The sequence below is a fragment of the Oryza glaberrima genome, chromosome 11 (assembly GCF_000147395.1).
Source record: "Oryza glaberrima chromosome 11, OglaRS2, whole genome shotgun sequence".
Lineage (NCBI taxonomy): Eukaryota > Viridiplantae > Streptophyta > Magnoliopsida > Poales > Poaceae > Oryza > Oryza glaberrima.
In genome coordinates, this window is record NC_068336.1 from 9,731,149 (window position 1) to 9,755,507 (window position 24,359).

The 24,359-nt window shown below is 37.1% G+C and overlaps 1 protein-coding gene across 1 annotated transcript; it reads right to left on the reverse strand.

Moving 5' to 3' along the window:
• Positions 1-284: 284 nt before the first annotated feature.
• On the reverse strand, positions 285-20,962 carry LOC127755055 (achilleol B synthase-like). Its single transcript, XM_052280688.1, has 18 exons — positions 20,762-20,962; positions 19,182-19,367; positions 18,415-18,504; positions 18,133-18,327; positions 15,695-15,779; positions 15,343-15,509; positions 14,065-14,253; positions 10,469-10,582; positions 9,129-9,255; positions 8,929-9,047; positions 6,299-6,397; positions 5,747-5,803; positions 2,832-2,878; positions 2,588-2,731; positions 2,339-2,516; positions 1,078-1,152; positions 879-962; positions 285-401 (listed from the first exon to the last, which is right to left on the reverse strand). Exons 1-18 carry the CDS (start codon positions 20,960-20,962, stop codon positions 285-287), a joined length of 2,274 nt encoding a protein of 757 aa, XP_052136648.1.
• Positions 20,963-24,359: the final 3,397 nt, after the last annotated feature.

Consider the following 24,359-nt stretch of genomic DNA (forward strand, 5'->3'; position numbering starts at 1 on the left):
AAAGCATAGGGAAAAGCTCACGGCATGAAAGTGATTAGCTAAATATTTATGGGCATACAATGAATTTTCTCTTATTACAGTCATAATATGAATATATTTTTGTGATTGCTAATATCATGCTGAAATCATGGTGGTATTCATCAAGCATGTCTAGGTTGTTCCTACATAATATTTCAATATATTGTACCTAGATCGTCAATATAGTAAAATATATGTCGTGGTACTGATCTAGACATATTTATTAAAATATAGGATGAATATATATATGTGTAACACGGCTCTCTTTAACCCTTTTTAGCTAGAAGTCGGTGGCGAAACTCTCCAAGAGCCCATATTTGAAACAAGTTCCTGTAGTTTGGGTAATTGAAGAACAAGGAGGAATTGAAGCTCCCGACTATTTCCTGCAATTGAAATGTAAATGCCTAAAAGATTTATATTTATTCTACGAATCTATCAATAGTTAAGTGGTAGGAAACATCTAAATATAAATAGAAGACCAGAAGTTGTTGCCAGTCTCCCGTTAATAAGACGCTATGTTTGGGTGACCTGCCTAGAGATATAGCTCCCACAAATTTGGTCCTTTTGAAATGCTCTGCTTTACTCAACTAGGGTCGTGTTTAGTTCACCCCCAACTTCCAACTTTCCTATCACATCACATCACATCCAAAACTTTCATGCACACATAAACTCCCAACTTTTTTTTTCAAACTACGAACTTTCCCCAAACTTTCAACTTTTTTCAGAACTAAACACAGTCTAGACAACTCTCTATGATTTTAGGTCAACGACATGACAGACGACAGTGCTATTTTCCACTAGTAACTCAACGTCTATTGGTAAAAATACCTAATAGATAAATTTGAACTAAGCACACATACTTGTTGCGGAAATTCTCCTGTATCCAGTTGCATGTTGATTAATTCCATTGCAGCACGGTGTAGCGGTATTGGATCTATTTCAACCTGCCCACGGAGTCAAACGTTTAGGAAAGATACATGAACTAATATGAAAAAATAATTTGAAATATGAAATTGGACTACAATTAAGTTTCATATGTGCAACAAAAAGAAATCTTACATGTCCAGCATATATCAGACCCAACATTGCCCACGCAGTGTTCACTGCATGAGGCCTTCCACTGTCGACATACTCCTGTTTAATTTGAGCGCAATAAACGATAAGTGGAACAATATATATCTACTTAAATAGTGAATAAAGTGCACTGCGAGTACACAAGCTTGCGAGGTGGGTGCAATTTAGTATATGAATTTGTAATAGCTTGTTTTGATAATAAACTTGTTTGGTGCATGCAAGCTAAAGCTAAAAAAACATACCATACTAAAATACATGTGTTGAATGTCGATTAGTGTGGTATCTAAGCTCGCATGTCATGATGATATGACATACATATGCATATGATGATAGAATAATTAATGTTCGTTGTACAACTAAAAATATATATAATATAAATGGACTATCTAATGAATAAAAAATAATGAAGGACCAAATAGAATGCAAATTATATGTGTATAGGTGACATAGTAATCAAACTGTAACTTGCATATTAGTCACAATACATCATTTTGTAGTTGGTTTGCATGTATTATACAAGTCCGTGCACCATATAACCATTATACAAGTTTATATATTAAATTGCACCAACCTCACAAGTTTATATAGAGCCAATGCAATTTAGTCTTAAAACATTTAACTAGAAGGTTAAATCTAGTCGCTTGTTAGTTTCTATGTTTTAATGTGACTACTAACACAAGCTTAATTAACATGTCAGATGTCAGATTTTGTAAGCATTAATACTGCTGTAAATTGTACTGGTGCATAGTACATACATATATTTGGCCTCTCAGATGTGCCTCACGTCAAATATATAAGCACATACATGAAGCTTCACAAATAGTGATTCAGCACACATTATGTTTTCCTACTCAACCAGGGAACACGATCAGTATGAAGGGATAGAGGAGAAAGAACTAAATTTCGTTATACACAATGCGTGTTGAATATTTGTTCTATCAGTTAAATCAAAGTTGTGCCAACATGATTAGAAGGATTCTGCAGTCCAGTTTTGCTTGCACATAGAACCATCTAGGTATCTTTCTTTTTTCTGTTTTTTTCTTAAAACAGTCGCTGTTGTTAGGACTAGCAATTCACTCTAACAGACAACATTTAATTTACTTGTACTTTACAGTTTAAAGTTTATGCAAAGGAAATTATCTTTGAAATCCAAGAACAGTGATATATACCAGCTAACTGAATACTTTGAGGCTAAATGAGACAATAATTTGCTGAATACTTTGAGGCTAAATGAGACAATAATTACCTCAACTTGACAACAAATATAGTTCTCTCCCCATCCACCTGTAGTAAGTTGTTTTGACAGCAAAAAGTTACACGCCTTTCTGATAGAAGAACTGTTCTGATATGTTCTTCCTGCCGCAACTAGTCCTTTTATAGCGAAGAAAGTAGCATATGTAAAGCATATAGCCCAAGATCCGTACCTATAATGTTAGTTTGAATTATAGTGTAAAGGATATAACTTGCAAAAAATCAACTTTGATATTTTTTATACCAAGAACCATCCTTTCGCTGTTGTTTCTCAATAAACAATGCACCACTTTTGATAATTTTTTCTATTTCTTCATGGCGATAACTAGGATAAATCCCATTAAACAATATCAAGGCTTGAATAAGAGATGACGTGCACTCCACATACCTGCATATTAATTGGTGGAACACCTCGGGTTAGTTCCGTTATAAGTTGGAACCTGACTAATTATATGACTGGGTCAAGTATGAGTACGAATCTCTCTTACGGGTAATCAACAATGATGTTCCGGAAACTCTCAGAAGGGTTGATAAACTATGCCATCAATAATAGCTCAATGTTAGTATGCAACTAGAAGAATTTATTATGAAAAATATTTTGACAAGGTAACTAATAATGATAAGGAAATGATTAATTTGCAAATGAGGGGAAATACAAATATTCAAATATTGCATGATGGCCGAACATTTTCCTAATGGACTAACAGCGAAATAAGGTATACTCATAACCTTCAGGTTTTTTTTCAAGACAATGTTTCATAATATTAAAGTTTACGTTAATATTATTTTAGATAAACATTTTTTCCTGAACTGTGCATAAGAATAACCAAGTTTCCTCATAACAAGCAGTTCTGTATTTTATTTTGTTGAATGATTTGTGTCATAAAAAATAGAGCCCAAATCATAAAAGGCCCAAAGGCTACTGCCACTTGAACCAGTATGCACACAGCCCACACACCACAATATATATATATGTGCCTGCACTGCTACCCTATATAGACGGCTTTCACTTTTCTTTTTCTCATTTGATGGGCGTTTGGTGTTCTTGTTTTCTGTTAGCGTTGGGCACTGATGGCGGGCTACACAGCTAGCACGACATGGCCCATGGGGCGAATGCCAGTAAGGCAGTCACTAGGAGACGTCGTTCAGAGTGGGTGCAGAAGCTGAGGCACTAAAACATCCCAGCCCCCAGAAGTCTGCTTTGGCAGGCCGATGTTAGGTAGGGATTTTAGCCTATTCCCCGACCTAGGAGGAAAACCCCATCATGAGAGAGAAAAATACCTATAGTCTGATAAAATATGTTATCTGCCTCGGCCCGCTAAAGTAAAATCACAACATGAGTATACATAGTTCATGAATTTCATCCTGGGTGGCTGACATGTCACCATTTCTCCATCGCCCAAGGGCTTCTGCCCCTGCATGACAAGTTGCATGTCGCATTGAGCACACTGCGCTCCTCCTCCCTCCTATCTTCACACTACAGATCCTTCTTTTCGGGCATTGTCACCCGCTCACCGACTTCCACCATCACGACCGTCACGACTTACACAGCCACATCATGCTGTATCATGATGTCTTTCGAGGCTGATCTTGGCAGGTAGAACAACATGTAGGTCCCAAAAGGACCACGTTGGTTTCCATCCATAGTTATTTTTTCCCCCTTCCAACTAAGGAACATCTAGTGTACTTCCTGGCATTTAGCACTGGATTTCTTGCCCGATCTATGAACTTGTGATATGTGGGCTAGTGTTGATGTCAGTAGATTTTTGTGATTTCGTGGAATTAGTGATGCTCTTGTGAATCGAATTATGCCATTCTGTATTGTATATGCTGAACATCTAAATGTATGCCTACTTCATTTCTGCTGTTGATGCTGGCAACTAAATGCAGAATCATAATGTTTTAGAAGTTTCCCATTTTTTCAGAATTTTTTTTGTTGTTTACAGAAAATTTCTAATTTCTTGTACCTTGCTGTGATCCATATTTAAATAACCTACTGATTCTCACTGGGTCCAGTACTCCAGTGTTGTGCTCCTGATGGTGGTAGCAGGGGTGACCAAATAGGTTTTTTTTTAAGAGAAGGGTTCAGTTAGTTGGTCCCAATTCTTGTAATGTCGGATTGCAACTCTCTTCTTCATTTCTGCTGTTGATGCTGGCAACTAAATGCAGAATCGTAATGTTTTAGAAGTTTCCAATTTTTTCTGAATTTTCTTGTTGTTTACTGAAAATTTCTGATTTCTTGTACCTTGCTGTGGTCCATATTTAAATAACCTACTGATTCTCACTGGGTCCGGTACTCCAGTGTTGTGCTCCTGATGGTGGTAGCTGGGGTGACCAAATAGGTTTTTTTTTAAGAGAAGGGTTCAGTTTGTTGGTCCCAATTCTTGTAATGTCGGATTGCAACTCTCTTCTTCATTTGTGCTGTTGATGCTGGCAACTAAATGCAGAATCGTAATGTTTTAGAAGTTTCCAATTTTTTCTGAATTTTCTTGTTGTTTACTGAAAATTTCTGATTTCTTGTACCTTGCTGTGGTCCATATTTAAATAACCTACTGATTCTCACTGGATCCGGTACTCTAGTGTTGTGCTCCTGATGGTGGTGTGGTAGCAGGGGTGACCAAATAGGTTTTTTTTTAAGAGAAGGGTTCAGTTTGTTGGTCCCAATTCTTGTAATGTCGGATTGCAACTCTCTTCTTTTACCCGGCCTCTACATCCAACCGGATAAATGCAGCCATTTAAATTGGTAACTTAGCCCAACAAACAACCCAATCTGAAATTCGCTCATATGGAGATTTGAACTCATAACCTTGAGGTGCTACTCAGGTCGTGGCAACCACTAGGCTACATGTCCTTTTGCACCTACTAGGTGGATAGGTGTAGTATTTTTGTTTTTGAGTTCCCATAGTTCTCTATCTGGCAAATTAGCATTTGCTCAAAATCTGAAATCAATAAGTGAGTGTCTGAAGATTGAAGGCATAATTATGTAATTTCTATGTTCAAATTTTGTAGAATCAATCATGGACAGAAGAGTAAAATGTACAATCTTTCCTTCTTTAGCTAGGATGGTGTCACTGAATTCTGATTTTCCATCACTGATTAAATTTAGACAGACTCTATTTGTGTTGTGTGTTCATCAAGAAATTTAGACTTTGCTCTTAGAGATCTTTGAGGGCACAGTTAGGGTAATTTTCCTTGGTCAATAACACTGTCAAAGCATAACTTTTAGAGCTATACAAGTTACATTATCGCTGTTAGCTTTGTCCAAATCAAGCTGACGTGGCAGACTTAATCTCTCAGCGATCCGACGGCTCTTAAATAAAAGAATATGTAGGTAACTGTGATCTGAAAGAGTTAAGGATGTGATGATCTCAAAAAACCTAGTTATAACCCATAATACACTCACCTCCACCCAAGGAGTTGTTCTCTTAGATTCAGCCGAGGACAATGTGCCATCCTTGTTCTTTGAGAAAATATAAAACATAATTGCATCAAATATATTTATGTTATAAACAATTGAAAAATACAAATTATGTGAACTTCAAAAAGGGAAATATTAATTTTTGATCTTCACTCATAAAGGCATGCTTTGATCTTATATGTCTTTCGAGAAATGGTTTTGCTTGTTATGAAGAATGTGTATAGGCTATTTTCCAATTCGTATTAACAAACAGTAAATATTATCTTTACTTAATCATTTCAAGTTGTAAAGGCATATATCAAATGTTCATTATTTATTTCAATAATTATGATTTTGTTGGATTGAGTAAGTGAATTGAAATATTAAAATTACAAGAATAGTTTCGACTTGCTCACATAACAGATAGAAGTTTCTATTACTAACTGAAATGGATCAATCAAGTTGAAGTCACACACTTCCTGATCTCAACTCAGTGTAAAACATCACAAATAATATAAGGGAAATCTATACATAATATAATTTTGATTAGGTTCGTACCACAAATGAAAGTAGGCAGTCAACGGCATCAAACGACCTTTCTTCTTTTATAGAATCTCCTACTTGGTTTGAAGGAATCTTTGACAACAACAATATCGCCTGAACATATAAAAAAAATCGAAACAATCAGAATTAGTTCAGGATGTTTCACTTTTTCCATTACATTGATTGCAATGTCCTGAATACTGGGAATTTTTTTAATATATTTAGCTATCGTCTTATTTTATAATGTCCTACTGAAAACGAACATGATCCTTTAAAAAATCCAAATCTAGACTGGTCATCTTAGGACCAGATCATTCCGGCCGACATTCAAGCTAGGTCTGTGTTAAATCCACATCTCTTTCCCCAATGTTCTCCTCCCACTTACTCTACGTTTTCTGTCATGCTGTACACTAGAAGCCGTCACCACAATATAACCTAAGGATAAATATGCCCACTGCTTTTGCTGTCGAGCCATCCACCATCATATTGTTCTCCCTTATTTATCTTATGGTTGTACCGGTGTAGACCGGGAGGAGGGTCGAAGATGATAGGCAAAATTTGCTATAGGACACCCAAAGTTTATAGCCTTTGCTATGACACACCCAAAAAACGCGTATCTTTTCGTTGATACTATAAAAATGTGGTAATTAACTGTTGGACACCCCTCCCATTTTTTTATTATTTCCGACGAAAACAAAGAGAGAGTGTTGAAAGTACCAAAATGTCCTTACGCTGTTTTGCTCGTAAAGTCGGCCGTTCGAACTAGACCCGATACCCTCTCGTCGGCACGGCGAGGCAGTACTACCTCGGCGAGTTCCCGGTCGTGCCAGCCAGGACAGGGGAAGCTGTCGCTGTTGACCGGCGCCGCTGTGCCGACCATCGTGTCCAAGGGCTCCAGGCTGTACCTCGCGTTCCTGTTCTCCGGCTAGCTGCGCTCGGACCTCGTCTACGCCGTTGGCCCCGCCGGCAGCTTGCCGAGTCCAATGGCCTCCTCCCGCAGCAGTAGGACATAACGAGTGGCACCATCATCCTGACCACCGGCACCGATGGCGGCGGCAGTGGTAACAACCAATTACATGCATTATTGCATTGTCTCTTGTTAGTTCTTGGGTTTTTAGCTGATGTCATGTGGGTGATGATCTGCAGGTGACGGCAACAAGAGCAACGAGGACGGCAAAGGCAAAGGCAAGCACAAGCACTCAGGAGGAGACAGCGGCGACGGTGACGAGGGGAAAGACGAAGTGCGCACGTTGCCATCCTCGTCGTCCAGAGCAACAGCGAGCGGCACCGCCAGCAACCTCAACTTGAAGTGTCGCCATGGCATGCTCGCGGTGATCAACTGGTGCGCGATGATCCCCACCGGCGTGGTGATGGCACGATTCCTGAAGCGGTTCGACCCGCTCTGGTTCTACGCACACGCTGCCGTCCAGTGTCTCTTGGTGGCCATTGCTGCTGGGTTCAGGATGGACAGGTCATTTTGGTACTTTCAACGCTCTTTCTCTCTCTGTTTCCGCCAGAAATAATAAAATAATGGGAAGGGTGTCCAGCAGTTAATTACCACATTTTTACAGTTCCACGAAAAGATACACGTTCTTTGGGTGTGTCACACAAAGGCCACAAACTTCGGGTGTCCTGTAGTAAATTTTGCCAAGATGATAACACTGGCTCTAACTTCGCCAATCAAATAGTCAAATATAGTGCCCGAAGTGTAAGGAACATACGACTATTGTCCACACAACGAGGATAGCAAAACGGGCAGCCACGAATGGGCGAGGAGAATGCTAGCGGCTTTACCCTTTCATCCTAGATATAGTGCATGCAGATCCGCATGTTGTTGAAGATAGGTAATATGAGGAAGGAAACAAATGCTGGCTACATGGTTACAGATGGCCTTGTCATTGCTGCTGGGAGCAGCTGGGCGACAAACTCTATGGAAGGTTGGCAAAAGAATAGGGACCGAGTGAGCAGCTTGGATGATGAGACATTGAGCCGTCAAGGAGTAGCAAGAAGGTAAGCACTGGCGAGGTAGTAAGGATCCACGCGTGGAGGCAGGAAGACAGGAGATGGCTACTCATTGCAGGGGTGAGTTTGGGCATGTCATCTGGAAGCACACATCGTGGGGAGGAAAAGGAAAAGAATATAAGGTACCCATGCTGCACGAATGTTGGCTCAATCTGGGTCGGCCATGCAAAAGAGGATAAACTATGTGAGTATTTTCTGGTGATGAAAAGTGGACAACCCCTTATCAATATTACTCTGCTAGTAAACAGTGTTTTTATCGTTAACAAGTGAAGGTGGTAATAGTGGATCTTTAGAAACAGTATTGGTGGCTGGTTTTTGAGTGTAGCCATCATCATAATTGTTTTTATAAATTACCTATGTAGCATGGTATTTCAAATTAGTTATAAGTGGTTGTCAGGAGATTTCTAACTTCTTCGTGCATGTCTTGCTTAACTGAGAGTGGAATACCCACTTTTAACCCAGCTTGGGGGCATATTTTCTATTTTGTAAGGATTGTCTAGTGAGCATGCATGGTCTGGACCTGCATGAACTGGATTGCACAATAATAACTACATTAGATAAATCATGAAAAGTAATATATCTCACAGGCCACAGCAGTCAATGAAAACTGTAAACTTCAGGACCTTAAGGCACTCTGCAGTAGTATCTGCAATAGGCCAGCCATTTTCTCCATTTGTTAAGGTCCATGAACCTTTTGATCTTTCACGGTAAAAACTGCTGTAACTTGGACAATTCTTAGTGACTTTCGTGAAAATGAACAATAATATCAAACTTTAGCAATTACATAGTGTATGCCTAAATTAATGTACATATGGAATTGAACAAACCTGTGAATTCTTTATAAAATCATGAGCTTTTCTAGGAGTTGCGGCAAACTCTTTGGTAAGGCCTGACGAGCAGTAGGCCTGGACTATAAGTGCAGTTTCCCAGCACTGGCAACCACCATATACCTATTATTGAATAGAAAAAGCATAAACAATCATCACACATTATGAAAATTAAAGTATTTATAAAACAAACAACAAATAATACTAATAGCTGCATATATGTGTAAGTGCTTTCTAGGACATTTACCGGTAAAGCCATACCACAGTTACAGATACTGGGATAGTAATTCTTTACCAATAGACAGCTTGATGGGATATTTACCGGTAGACTAAGTGGTATGGACAGACAACTGCCTCCTATCCGATGTTGTGGTATAGTATTGTTGAGGTGGATAAGATAAGGAGGTGCTCTGGTAAAAAGTATAATGGAGGAGGGCATTGTGCTCGGGCCGGTTTTTTTAATAGGTGCCAGTTTTCGGGACCTATAGTATAGGTACCGGTTTTTTCTCTAGAACCGATACCTATTGGTTTTTCCTCTAGAACTGACACCTATAGTGTTTAAAGGTATCGGTTCTATATTTTGTCATTACATGGAGGTGGAAAAAGGTTCATCGGTGCCGGTTTTAAATAAATCGGCACCTATGAGCCGACACCTGTGAAGGGTTTTGTAGTAGTGTTGTCATGCCAAAATTTATAATATTAATGGAGGTATACGAAAATGATATATCTAAGTTGGAATATCTATGATTTATGCTACAAAACTAGATCATTCATCAAAGTCATATTTTAATTTATTTTAAAGTTGTACTATATCCTTTTTTAATATATGAAGCCGTTGACTTTTGGAGTACCGTGTGACCATTCAACAAAGTCATACTTAAAGTTTCTTTAATCACAAAATATGTCGCAACAAAATAAATAAAATTTATATATCTATTTTTTAATTGGACAAATGTTCAAATGCAGGATCATCTATTAGAAATTGGTGGGAGTATAATGTTGATTTTAAACAGGCCCAAAACGCAGGCCCATAACAATGCCATTTCCATTCGATAGGCTTGTTTCCTGCCTGCCATCCTTCCCTCCACTCATCCTCCTCTGTTCCTGTAACACATGTCTCTTTCTCCCTTTTTCTGTATGTTACATTATATAACATCTCATCTATGACTGTTATAAGTGTAGTTCTTTTATTGCTCAGTGATATTTGTGTTTGTTATGGAAAAATTGAACTATATATGAAGTAATAAGTTAAACGATAAGATAGTTTTGTATTGTGCAAATTCAAATAAGTTGTAAATGATAAGTTATCTAATATAAAAAAATGCATAAATCATACCTTTGACTTCATTCCATCTTCTGCTAGCCATAAGAAATCGTGAATCCTTGGAAGATGTTGCCTGAATGCATAAGAATTTGGATTTTCTATCCAGCAATATATCATATTTAATACCTAATTATAAGATAATATAAGTGGAAAGTACCGAGAACAATGAGTATTTCAATTGTCAAGATGGTTTCCCGTAAAAAAAAGAACCTCCAACAGGTAATAGTTGGCATGTGTTGACCATGTGCATTATGATATGGCTAGAACTTGGATTATAATTCTTGTCTTCCATGCATAACTTAGATCGGTTTACTTCACTATATGACCCATGCGATTCAACCATGACACCTCCATGCATGTTATCCTTTTATATGAAAATACAGTAATAAAGGTGCAAGTACATATATATATTCACACATATGCTAATTAGCGTTGGGTACAATGCAGATCATGGATACTAGTAGGTTTCTGATAGTACAAGAGCATAAACACATCAATGCATTCGTCCGTGTGCATGTGGCCCCATGGAAAGCCTAAGGAAGGTCATGTGTTCAACTATTCTGAAAGAAAAATAGAAGAGTGTTGGGCTTGGAAATATTGTTGCATATAGCTCATCTAGTTAGGAAAAATAGATACACCACCCAAGTCCTAGCAGTTGCTACTGCGCATGTAACCCACCACAGCCACCTTCGGCTGACATCATCCATCACAGCTACCCCTGGCTGCTGTTTTCGTGTGTATGTTGCTGCTCTTCTATTTCTGTAACACCAACCTTTAGTAGCCTAGCTCTACGCGTTGAGCAGGCCCACGCTCACGTAGCACCCCACTTACACTTTTGTTCTCTACTCGTGTAAACAGGTTAAACTAGAGGTATTATGGTTGGAGTGAAATGGGTATATAAGCTGGCCCAAACCTATCTAGACTCTTCATGTAGGACTACTCTCAAACGAACACTTTGGTCTAGCGTGTCTAAATTGGAAAAAGAACACACCTGGGCCAAAACAAACTAAATGGTTGTTCGATCTGTACATTGCTTCTTCTACTACTAGGTGATTCCCCGTGCTTTGCTGTGGGAATTACTAAGCAATCCTCAATATATTTTTTCGACAATCAAACTAGGAGTAAAAAGAAAAAAAATAATGAAACATCAGAATTTCTCAGTACTTTTCATGAAACAAGCAAATGATGTGAAACATGTTGATAAGTACATGTTAAATATTATAAAAATGATAGATATATTTGTTAAAATATTATGCTGATGTGAGGGGTGATGATTGGATATCCTTGCACGTTCATTTGTTGAATTAAATAAATTGTATATGATGTTGTATGCTTGCATGAAGTTAAATATGTAATTATTGCTAGTGTGTGACGATGTGACATGGTTGCATGTTGAGATTTCGACTTAGTGGGTTATAACTTTGTAGAAAGTATAGATTACTACTACTGAAAACCAATAAGGTGATGGAATTAGACCATGAATAGAGAGAAAGTGAAAAGGATGGGGAGGGGAGGGGAGGGGCGGGGGGCTGCATTGGGGTGGTAAGGGGTGGGGAAGGCATCTCCAAGATTTTTAGATATTTTGCCAGTTCATCGGATTTCTCAGCAACAATGACTCCATTTTAGTTCCTAGAAGCACAAATTTTGAAAAGTAATAATTCCATTTCTGGTAGGTCTAGTGTTAATTTCTTGATTGTAGGCTCAAACTATAAGACTGTAAGTATAGTCATCATTTTCTAATGGCATTCATTTGCCTCATTGTGGATAAACAGTTTCTCAATGTCATTGACAAACAGTACCCCCTGAGTAGAGGTCCAAAATAGGTGCAATAATTGTATAGATTAAATCCCCATGACAAGTATGTTTTAAGTTCCTGGTTGGACCCGTTGTAATTTTTGTTCCATATTTATTTAATAAAATTTAAACTCTGGGGGCACTCCCCTGGAGTGATTGGGTAAAAAAAGGTCTGTTATAATATAAATATAAATGTTACACATAATTTTTCTATATATGCACTATATGTGCTTATTTGCTTTTCATATTTAGTGGTTTAGAAGTTATGCTTAAAGCAGTAGTAGAACAAGGCGTTGGGATTTTTGAGATTATATTGATGAATTAATAGCGTTAGTCATGTAGAAGCAATCATTTGTTTGAAAATTGTTTTTGGATGCTTTTTATTGTTTAGGGTTGGAGAATCTTGGTGTCGTGAGTACGATGACATGTTGTTGTCGAGAGTAAGTGCACTACGAAAGTTAAGGTTTTTATATAGTTTCTTCTAATTGACATATTAAATACCTGAGATATGCTAGATAGAAAGCATTGTGCACCTCTAAACAGTGATTTAACTTGTGTTCTGTGTTCTTTTGGAATTAGAGAAACCTTCATTCATCTTTTCTTCCAATGTCCTTTCAGCTCTCAATGTTGGGCTCAATTTGGAATAGTCTGGGATGTATCTCTTGCTTTTGAGTAAATGTTGCTTCAAGCAAAACAAACTTATTGGCCTTCGCACTTTGTTGATAAAATTCTCTATGCGGCTTGGAACATTTGGAAGCAGAGAAATGAGCTTATATTTGATGGTGTGACTCCATCCGTTTCTTCTTGGAGGGCTTTCTTTAAGAAAGACCTTTATCTCCTTCTTTATAGCCTACCTGTAGGAGATAGGAATTTTCTTTCAGACTGGTTAAGCCTATTGTAAATGTATTATTTTGATCTTTTAATAAAATTATTTACTGTGGGGGATTCCCCTATAGTGTTTTCTTTCCAAAAAAGAAGGCAAGTGTACAATTAACTTTTCTTTTATTGATGTATTGACTAGTTTCTCTCATTTATTTCACTTTCAATGTTATATTCGTCATTCTAGTTTCATGCAAAAGTTCCTTTATGTTCCTATTTTTATCATTTAAGATTGTTATCCTAGTTAAATGCTATTTTTAGTGCCTCGCATGCTAGCCATAGTGGTTGATAGTTATTGCTAATGATGTTTATCGTTTGGCTTGGATTTTCATGTATTCATGTGATTTTCAAAGAAAAGAAAATGTTTTAATGTTCGTTACTTATTGTAACTATTATTTGTATGTTTTCTATAATTTTACGTGCTATGTAATTATTTATAACTATTCTTTTGTTTAGTTTTGTTTCCCTGTACCAACAAACACTTGGCTATAAGTGGCACCGTTTTACCTCCACGATTGACAGTTTTGCACTTATTTTGGTTTATCTACACTTCTACACTTTTATCTTCTTGTTTCATACTCCAAGAATAGTCAAGATGATTAGGTTTATCCCAATTATTTTGGACACAATGTGATTTCCCATCTGGGTTCTTTGGAGTTGGATGTGCGTGGATGATGTGTTATTAGTTTTCCTATAAACTGTCTACTATTTGATATCTACAAATTTAGAGAATATTATGTGCATGAATGAAGCATATGTGGATACAAGGGACGTTATAATCACATGACCAAAATGTAAGCAATGAAAACGGAACAAGTACATCATTAATTTCTAAGCTTGATAAGGATGGCATAGGGAGGTAGCTGTGTAATATGTAAACAATAACATTTATAAGGTAAATATGCCATTAAATTCAATGGACAATGGAGTAGTACCTTGTTCATCGGACATAAACCAATGTAATAGCTGTTTTCATCTTCATAGTGAATATGATCCATGAGGTTAGTCAAAGCTCTTTGTCTTAGCACATTCATTGGCCACAAATTAAACAACGGTTCGACAAAACTATTCAAAGAAGCCATAGCAACAATTTGCAACCATGATGGGGGATAAATAATGTCATCCTATAGTGAACTTGATAGCAAGAATTGTTTTAATATAATTGTTATAAATACTTTAAAAATTGTGTAGATTCACTTCATATATGTAATCGACTGTTAGTCTGTTCACTCTGGTCATAGATACAAAAGTAATTAGTAAAGCTAGTATTTTCCAAGACATATTGATCAACCAGTAAAATATATAAATGAAACTGCTAATGAACTTTGTAAAAAATGCTAATAAAAGGATAATTTGTTCACATCAATATTCTCCAAACAATATCCAATCCTTCTCAAGATATCAAAGACCATGGTAACACTAAATCACTTCTTAAAGTAGATAAAAAAAATGCTCAACTAAGGCTGAGTTATTTGCCCAATTTTCCTAACTCACCTCGTTTTCCGCGCACACGCTTTTCGAAGTGCTAAACGGTGTATTTTTTGCAAAACAATTTCTATGCAAAAGTTTCTTTAAAAAATCATATTAATTCATTTTTTAAAAAAGTAATACTTAATTAATCATAAGAAAATGTGTCGCTCGGTTTTGCATGCGCGAGAGGTGAGTTCCCAACCTCACCTCCGGAACACGGCATAAGACTTGTGAGAAGTGAGAAAAAATATCATAAAATTTACAGCATTGTCTACCATCATTTTTTTTCACTTTTGAGTAAAACATAGACACTATCTTAAATTCCATATGGCCAAACTACTCAGTTGTTTCCATTCATGGATCGGACAGCCAGACCATCCTATCCAGCCAAAGCTTTTCATGTTGGAAAATGTGGTGTCATTGATTCATTAATGTTGTCGGTTCTACATATAGTATGTTTTTTTATCATCCAAGATTGCATAGGATGCAAGTTATCTAATGACATAAACTCTGCTACATTTATGTTACTAAGGTGATGTAATAACATATTCTTGTGTTTTTTGGTATGGACAAATATAATGATGGTACATTGTAAAATACACATATGAAAATGGGAGATACAAATTTCCCATGTTTTACTTGAATGCAACTGAATCCTAATTATAGATTGTGCCTTTATTTGAATATGATCCACAATTATGTATCTAGCTACAATTCTTATTCTTAGAAGGTTAGTGACAAACCTTGCAACAAGAACTACGCGCATTGTTCCAATTGATCTTGCTATATGGTACATTGTAGAGCTCATCTCTCATTGCCAATATAGTAGGAGTAATGGGCCCAACAAACTTTTTCGCATAAATATAAGACATTGGCATATAAACCATCCGACAAAAACACCAAAATCTTCCTACAAGACAACAAACTTCAGTTCATTTTATGCAAAACAAGGACAGTCATTCATTTATTTGGTCTTCATTTGTATTTCTTTTGTATTAGACAAAAAAAAGTTCTAAGAAGTATTAGACTCACTTATATTTCTAGAAATGAAATGTCAATTGGTACTATGGATAGTGTAGGATTCTGAATAAATACCTGAATGAATGGGTAGAAAATATGGAAGCATCCATAATTCAGGAATGATTGGATTGTTCCCAGACCAATCATATACACCTATTACCTTGGTTAAATATAAAACATTGTCTTATGTCAGTTTCACTTATGAACGAAACTTGTTCAAGATAATAGAGAGGAGCATTTTCTAAACACAATAAAGGTGTATAAGGTATCAGAAGCATTGGTCTCTTTACTTTCCACTATCCTGCTAGTTCCCATGACCCCCTATCCCACATAGTTGGCTTCTATCTAAAAATGTTTTGTTGTTAGTAACATGATTCAAGAGGTATTGCAACTTTATAAGCTATCACTAATACATAAATTGTTTTAGCAAACAACCCCCCTAATGGATTGCAGGCAGGCTGTGCAAAGGCCCGCCTGCAATAAGGGGGTGTGTAGGATGGACAACCCTCCTATGTAAATGCATTATAATAGGCCAGTCACTAAGGTGCCCATCAAAGAAAAATGCATACATAAGAGGAATGATTTTTGCATGTGGCTACCGCCGGGCACAATACTAGAGGTGTGCGAAATGCTTAGGATCAACTAGAGGTACACAACAAACCACAAAAATGTAAGAGGAACTATTACTAGTTGTCTAAATTTGGTTTCAACGCACAACTTATTAATACGGATGTGCACAATATAATTTGTCATTTATTGCACTATTTTTTGTTGTAGATTCTTTAAATTCCCAAATTAGTACATAGGGTCGAAAAGGGATCACTTACTAGTGTTTGAACCAAGTTGTGGAATTTCATCCAATGTGACAATTGTAAGAGACATGGATATTTTTATATCAAGTAGAGTCCATAAGGGTTGTAACCCCAGGATCATGGATGAACCCTCACTATCCTTTTCCTCTAAGAGCATCCACTTAGCTATTATCAACAATTCATACTTCAATTTCTTTGTTTCTATGTCAACAACTTTTATATTCGAGTTGATCGTTTGTGGGAGAATTGCCTTGTTGTTTAGGGCCCATAAGTACTTGCCGCATTTCTCGATTCAATTAAAGCACCATTGCTGCTTATTTTCTACTAAAAATTTTATGTTGCATTTACCTATGTTCCTTGTTTCTTGGATTGCAGCCAGAATCGAAACCCACAAGGCGAGGTCAATTGCACATCAAGGTTGATACTGACTACAAGAATGGGCTAGTGTGATTTTGTTGACTAAAATTCATTTGGTAGGTATCTTGGCTTGCAAATTCCTTGGTTCACCAAATAACTGGTTATCCCCCTCCCCTCATTGACAGATTGAGCTATGATCACACGACTAATGACTTGATATGGTAATGCCAGCTGAGTTTGCTGCAGATTTTGACATAGTCCAGAAAAGAAGATGTGGAGGCAGTGACGAGATAACCACAATAGGCTATGGGGCCATAAGTCCGTCCTTAAGTGCCTATAGACTGAGGATGTCGGCAGGTTTGGTCACCCTTGGAGAGGCGGCCAATCCATTTGCTCCCGTCATGTTCAAGATCTACCACCTAGCCATTGTGATTGTCCTCTGATGTGCAAAGCCTCTAGCGGGAGCAACAAGTATTTCGCACTCTATGCCGTCCACCACATCATCACCACCTTCTCATGGTCCCCCTGTCTACCTTAATCTGGTGAGCTCAAGCCATGAGATACAAAAACCTAGCTGGTTCTAGAGACCACCTCCTCTGGTTCTAGCGATGGCTGATGTTGTTGTAATAGGCAACACAATGATGAGAACATTTTCTCATTTGTATTTTGTGTTTTTTATCGCAATTGTAAATGTATACAATGCTCGTTAAAATAGAGCACTTGGTCATGCCTATGAGATGAGGTGTCATCTAGACCTACATGAAAAATTGTAGTTGTGTACAAACCATGAGACATTGTTATCTAGGTGATTCCCAGATGGGCAGAGCTAGGGTCTAGACTTACGAGCTTCTACAGGGTATGTTTGGTTTAAGATTTACCTTGGTTTGGATGTCATTTCTCATAGACTTGCTGCCTTCTTGCTCTTTCATTCAATTCATAGTTGATTTCAATCCATGATGTCTCATTACAACTGATTCAATGTATGATGGGCCTTGGATCCAAAGTCACCAGTCTTTCTATAATTTATGTGTTTTGTAAGATCTTGCTATGGTTCATGTGTGTGGAACTGGTGTGGTTTGGGATGTAGTATATAGAGATTCTGGAGTTTATAGTAGTTGATTATGAGTCTTGATACATGTACCTATTCATATGTTTGTGTATGTAGGTATATATTCTAAAGAAATGATCGACAAACAAAAGCCGTAGTGTATAAGATTTTTTTATGGAATTTCAACAATCATCTGTAATTACTCACAAATAGCTTCAAATGACAATATGCTTTATTTGTGATAGTTTAAACTAAATTTGTTTCTTGTCAAAATTTTGTTTTATGTCAATGCATACCGAGAGAAATATCTTTGCCCATTGTGGTGCAGCTGTTGCAGTACCATGAGTCAAGATCCAGGCACGCCCTTTGGATAATGCATTATCGTCTCCATCTAGCTCCTCCCCCAACAGCCTTAAGGTAGCGTAGTTAACACATGAGCCAAACATGGTGCTTGGTCCCAATGTAAGTGTACTCCAACCCCCATCCTTATTCTATAGTTCTGACACATCTTTTGTAATTAGAAATGTTTGTTATATAATATATTTTATTCAAACAAATATGAGAAAATTATGACTTGCCTGAATGTTGTAAATGTATCGACATATCTCACGTATATGCTCCGACGACAGGACATCATTGAGTGAATGAGTCACATGCAAAGCAAATATCTGAGGATAGACACAAATTGCAGTATATACTATGAAAATGATAATTTAATTAGTTCAGTCATGGCCATGATGAACACATTATGAAATCATTACCATAACTACTACACAAATCTATATCACACGTTATCTGAAAAATGATAAATAAATCAGCACTACTACATGAATCAGTTAAAGTACTACTTAACTGATATTTGTTCTTTGCGGAAGTAACATATCAAAATGAAAAAAAAAAGGCTAATTAGCTTTTATAACCGCACAAATGATATATAGTACAGTATATTAGTTGTGCAGGAAATACATACTAATGTTCTTATTTTCTAGGAAAATGAGTACAATAGAAAATTAAATATTTTTAATTATATATCAAACAGACGAGATATAGTTTAACGAAGAACAATCTGAATCACATAAAAAATATGCCTCGTAATACTTAATTTAGCGATCCATTCACCAACACTGACATTATTCCAAACCACACTACAAAGGCAAGGTATAAATAGATATTGAGGGGTGTTTCTTAGGAAAACGTGCGCATAGTTGAGGTGTAATATTATTTTTCTAAAGTAAGAATAGTAATTTGTTCAAAAAATAGAATGCCATATGTCTTAGTAAATCTCGTTTTGGTGCAAATTTTGCGCCTATTTTATATTTGCCACTAAAACAAACAAAATTCATACCATGAGAGGAAGAATGAACAGAACCCCACTAAAGCCACCAGGCCAATGTCCATCTTGTGCTTGAAGAGAAGAATGTTGATCAAGAACGCGCTTCAAAGCAGTCAAGAGAACTTCTTCTGTGATTTCTGAACTATCTTTATGATTGTTAACACGAAGATTTGTGTAAAGGTTGTTTTGTTTTGCAAACTGAAAGAGAGATGCAGTGGTCAGAAGTGGGAATAGTAATAATTTAATTATTGATTCTTGAGAAAAATATTAACAAAAAATTAGTGAAGGAAGACTATTTTTCACCAGCAGTCAGGTTGCACTTTCATCGGCGGCCGCGGCATCAGCAACTAAAAGGAAAGTGAACAAATCATTTCGCTGGCAGGCAGCGCAACGGTGATTCGTACCTAGCATAACGAGGGTCTTTTCAGGATTACTGCTGGTCGCAGGCAGCGCAGCAGGGCATAGTGCGTGAGTTCTGTATCAAAGACGTGCGGTGGATTACATTGGTTCGTATATATATTTTGTCCCACTGAAATTTAATGCTCTGCATGCATGTAATCTATCACCAATTTATTCTATATGTTAGGTGAAGTATATTGTCTACGTCAATTGTTATGATGGGTGAAATCTGTTTTTTTGTGTTAGTACGATATCGAGAGGGAGGTCCATTATCGTAAAACTTTATTATCTTTTGAAGCTTTTTTAAACTGATCGATTTTTTGATGTGGAGCTTTTTGGTCACCAGAGATGATGGTGATGGCAACGAAGTGCTTCCCATTCGACGGTAGTAACTGTGTGGGTTTACCAGTTACCATACTGTATTGGTAGGGTTACTAATCCTATGGTTACACAATTACCACGGCTATCCTTCCATGTTAGACCCCTCATGGTTAACAATTTAATTTAACAAAAGCATGTAGTGCAAACCTGAAAACTACTGTCAAATATCATATAGCAGTTTTCATATTTGCACTGCATACTTTTTTAAAATCTTAGTGTTATCCATCAGGGGTCTATCCTGGAAAGATAATCGTGGTAAATGGTTAAATCTTGGAGTAAAATGGTTAGTTGTACTCATGGTGACGTGCATAATTCTCAGACGTCCATTTTTAAATTCAACAGTAGTATCCAGGTTGGCACTAAATATTTTCCCTTGAAATTTTTGAATTTGGAAATTTGGATATGAAATTCTTCTTCTTCTTTTAATCGTAGTATAACCGGCCGTATGATTAAAGTGATCGAGGGCCGGTAGACCCTTACCGATACGGTATGATATAAACTCTGAATACAACAGCTCGTCGTCAAGCTGAATAATGTGGCGATACCTCTACAGTCCTCAAGTTTTAGACCCATCACCCAATCTTCTCTGAATTCCTCCATATTAATTGTACTTCTATTAAATTGGACATTTGCCATTTAACATATTCTTTTCGTCCTATTTAAGACTCTTCCTCAAGTGCGAATATTTTTTATCCATGTTATTAAACATGATGCATGTTAGTCACGCGATTCAGAAAGAAAGGAAGATAAAAAAAAAAACAATATATACGGATGGGTTAATCGAAGGAATGCTAAGTTATATATCTGCGTGCCTGCATGCGCATGAGGAGGTCACCACACTCCCTGCGGGTGAAGCGGTTGCGGGTGAAGTCGCGGCGGAGCCTCTCCACCTCGGCGCGCTCCTCCGGCGTGCCTGCGTCGGGGTCGAACTCCCACGTCTCCCGGCCGAGGAAGCCATTGGGGGACCGAAGCAGCGGGTTGCCTGCCCCCTCACCGATCTTTAGCTTCCACATTGTGGACTGTTTATGCGTGAACAAAGGGTGAAAATGCAACTCCAACTAGTGGTTATTTAGAGAAGAGACTAGGATCGGAGGATCTGGCCGTTGGCCCTCGGCCAGGGTAGTACGATACACGCCACCAAACTCAATTGATTTATATTAATTGGGTTGTGCATGGTAGGATCCAGCCGGCTTGGCTCGGTCTGCTTATTTGCATGTTTATAACAATGACGAGCTAATAAGTATATACGCTCAGCGTTACAGCTTAAGCTGTGTCTCTCGTTAAGTTCGATGCTCGTAAACAAATCACCGCCATTAATTAATTTGCTGCATGCCCTGTCAAGATGTGCATTTAGTATCATATCCTATCTTTACTATAATAAAGTTGTAACCTAACTACTAACTCCTTAAACTTAACATGTAAAAACACCACATCATCATCCACTGATTAACAAGATGCGACATCATCATCTACCAACAATCATCATATTTAAACATATATCTATAGTTTTACAGTTTTATAATTTAAGAGCTTTTAAAATACAACCATGTTAAATTATCATCCCATATAATTCACATGATATTTCAATGTATATTTTATTATATTTTATGATATCCTATATATTTATATAGTTCATCCTCACTTAGTTAATGCTTAAATGATTAATCTAAGGTCCAAATTATCTTTCTATTTTTTTCTCTAATCAAGTCATATCATCTGAATTGTTTTTAGCCTTTAGATGATTAATCTACGGTCCAAACTATCTCCCTATATCTCTTATTCCGTAAAGTCATACCACCTAACTTTTTACGTTTGAATCACCATTCTACATACTATTTGAATTTAAATTATCATAAACCACATTAATTTTCTTAATCTGATGTTATTTAGCTATCTTACACGTTATTTTTTTATCATACTAAATTTCTGCAGCAATGCGCGGGATTTCACCTAGTGTATTAAAAAAAATATTCCCTCCATCCACAAAAGTTACACATATTACTTTTGTCACCAAGACCAAGAAGAAATTAAATCATTTTGGATGTTATAAAATCAAGGAGTAAATGCAACCATGCAACCAATAAGTATTTAGATGACTCCTTGGTTTCTAACCAAACATTTAATTTATGTCTTTATTTAAGTCTTCATGCAACCAATAAGTATTTAAATAACTCCTTGGTTTCTAACCAAACATTTAATTTATCTCTTTATTTAAGTCTTGAATACATAAAGACTATAAATAGGAACAATTTATTTGGAAAAACTCAAATGTGAAATACTCCCTTCGGTTTCATTTTAATTGACGTTTTGGACAATGACACGGTCTACAAAATATGTCTTTGACATTATTTTTCTATTATAATATATATAATAAATAAATACATATTTACTTTTATTATAGTGCTTTGAAAGATAAATCTATATATGTTATTCTAATTTCTTTAAACTAAATATTTTTAAAGTTATTGATGGTCAAAGTTATAAAAGTTTGACCATAACCTTATCTAAAACGTCAATTAATATGAAACCGGAGGGAGTAGGTGTAACTTTTATGGATAGAGAGAGTAGTAAGCATTGAAGCATTGATTAGTACTATCAACTAACTAAAAATGATATATGAAAAAAGTTGAACCAGAATATTCCATTGAACCCCGGCATCTATCTATACCTTATATATTATATTAATTGAACACATTTACGAGCTCTCATGTTAATGAGAGGGATCAGACCATTAGTGATTAGATGTGTCTGACAGTAGATTAATATTAACAGTATATATAACCAATGTTGCATTTGGGCCAGCATTTCAATCTTAATTAGGTTTCGTGCACGTATGTACCACGGGGTATATCGATTTCTCAGGAGGACTGCACATAGGGCATCGTGGCGAGTGGCGACTAGCTAGGACAAGACGCCTGACGCCTACGCTCATATGGAAGCGATCGATCTCTGAATTAGATGAAGCACGCCGAGTCACCGATGGCAACGATTCTGGTTGTTAATTAACTTACCACCTGCTTAGATTTATAGCAAAGATCAAACCAAATTTAGAAAATAGTGATTCTTTTCGAAGAAGACCGGTCTGACCTTAAAATTAACTGCGATCAGATCGCTGGTGTTTAGGCGGTCATACATTCAGCACATAGTCTGAAACCAATTTAGACATTTCTCGTGTTCCCCAGACTAAGACAATGATTTCTCGTGTCTCGCAATTAATATATATATTCATCAAAATCAATGCATTACCCAAACTTTCTATATTCTACATCTTCCTCCTTTCTACTTATCCAAAAATCTCTTTTTGGTGACTCTGTTGTGGAATGATTTCGGTTGCTATAGCCAAGATTCTCACACTGTTTACGGTCCTTAAATGTCAAATCTGGTCATCAATTCCTGAATAAAACCAATTAAAATAAAATACCAAACCTAATGTTAAGGTTTATTAGTAATCATTTCCACAAGCATTGGTAAATATCTGTGTATACGTAATTATAGATGAAAATACACCTACCATGTAAAGAAATACACCTCTAACCAATCAGACGCGAGTATACGGATTGGATGGTCACGTCCTAATAAATTATCCCAAATTAGAAATCATTCTCTAAAAGAAATAATAGAATGAATTAAAACTCGAAAAGAAATTGGCAAACATTAAAATACGTACAAGAAAAATTCAAATATGGCCCAAAGTATTTTTGTTAAATTCTCATAGGTCTAAAAGGTGCCCTTAAATTTTAGTCAAATTTTCAGAGCATCGAAAACATTTATGAAGCAACAAAAATAGTTATCATAGTTTATTAAGAAAAAACTAAAAATTAATCCTCCTTTTCCATTGGGCCAAGTCTGGCCCAATGTCTTCCCCTCTCCCGGCCCTCCCCTCCCTTCGGCCCAGCTCCATCCTCCTCCTTTACTTCTCCCTGGGCCGCCCTGCCTTGCCCCGACCCAGCCAGTGGCGGATCCAGAAAATCGATTCGTTGGTGTCATAACGTGTCTATCGATATCATTGTATGTTAATTATACTTAGATCATGGTGTTATAATATCTAGATAAGTAGATTTGCTATAGGTTTTACCGAAAGTCGTCGGTGTCGCCTGACACCAACCCCAGTACTATATATCCGCCCCTGGACCTAGCCCGACCGAGCCGAGCCGCTCCCCTCACACACGGTCGTCTCCTTCCTCCCGCATGGCGCCTCTCTCTCCCTCCCATAAACCTAGCCCGTTTCCTCCTCCATATTCGCCTAAATCAATTCCCTTCTTTCCAAATTAGGCCTTGTTCGGCAAGAACCGAAACGGCCTCTAGTCCGGCCGGAACGAAGTGGCCCGTTTCCAAATCTGGTTTGGCCCAGAAACGTCGTTCATTTCGGCCGGCGCGGATTGGAAACGGGTCCGGTTTGGCCTCTCTCCC

Bases quoted from the DNA above. Each gene is read 5' to 3' on its own strand.
- LOC127755055 (XM_052280688.1), bottom strand. From the start codon at position 20,962: ATGTGGAAGCTAAAGATCGGTGAGGGGGCAGGCAACCCGCTGCTTCGG. The intron at 6,398-8,928 runs GTCCTGAAGTTT...TTATATGTTCAG, and splicing joins CTACTGCAGAGTGCCTTAAG to GCGATATTGTTGTTGTCAAA. The intron at 1,153-2,338 runs GTAATTATTGTC...CAAATTAAACAG, and splicing joins ATATTTGTTGTCAAGTTGAG to GAGTATGTCGACAGTGGAAG.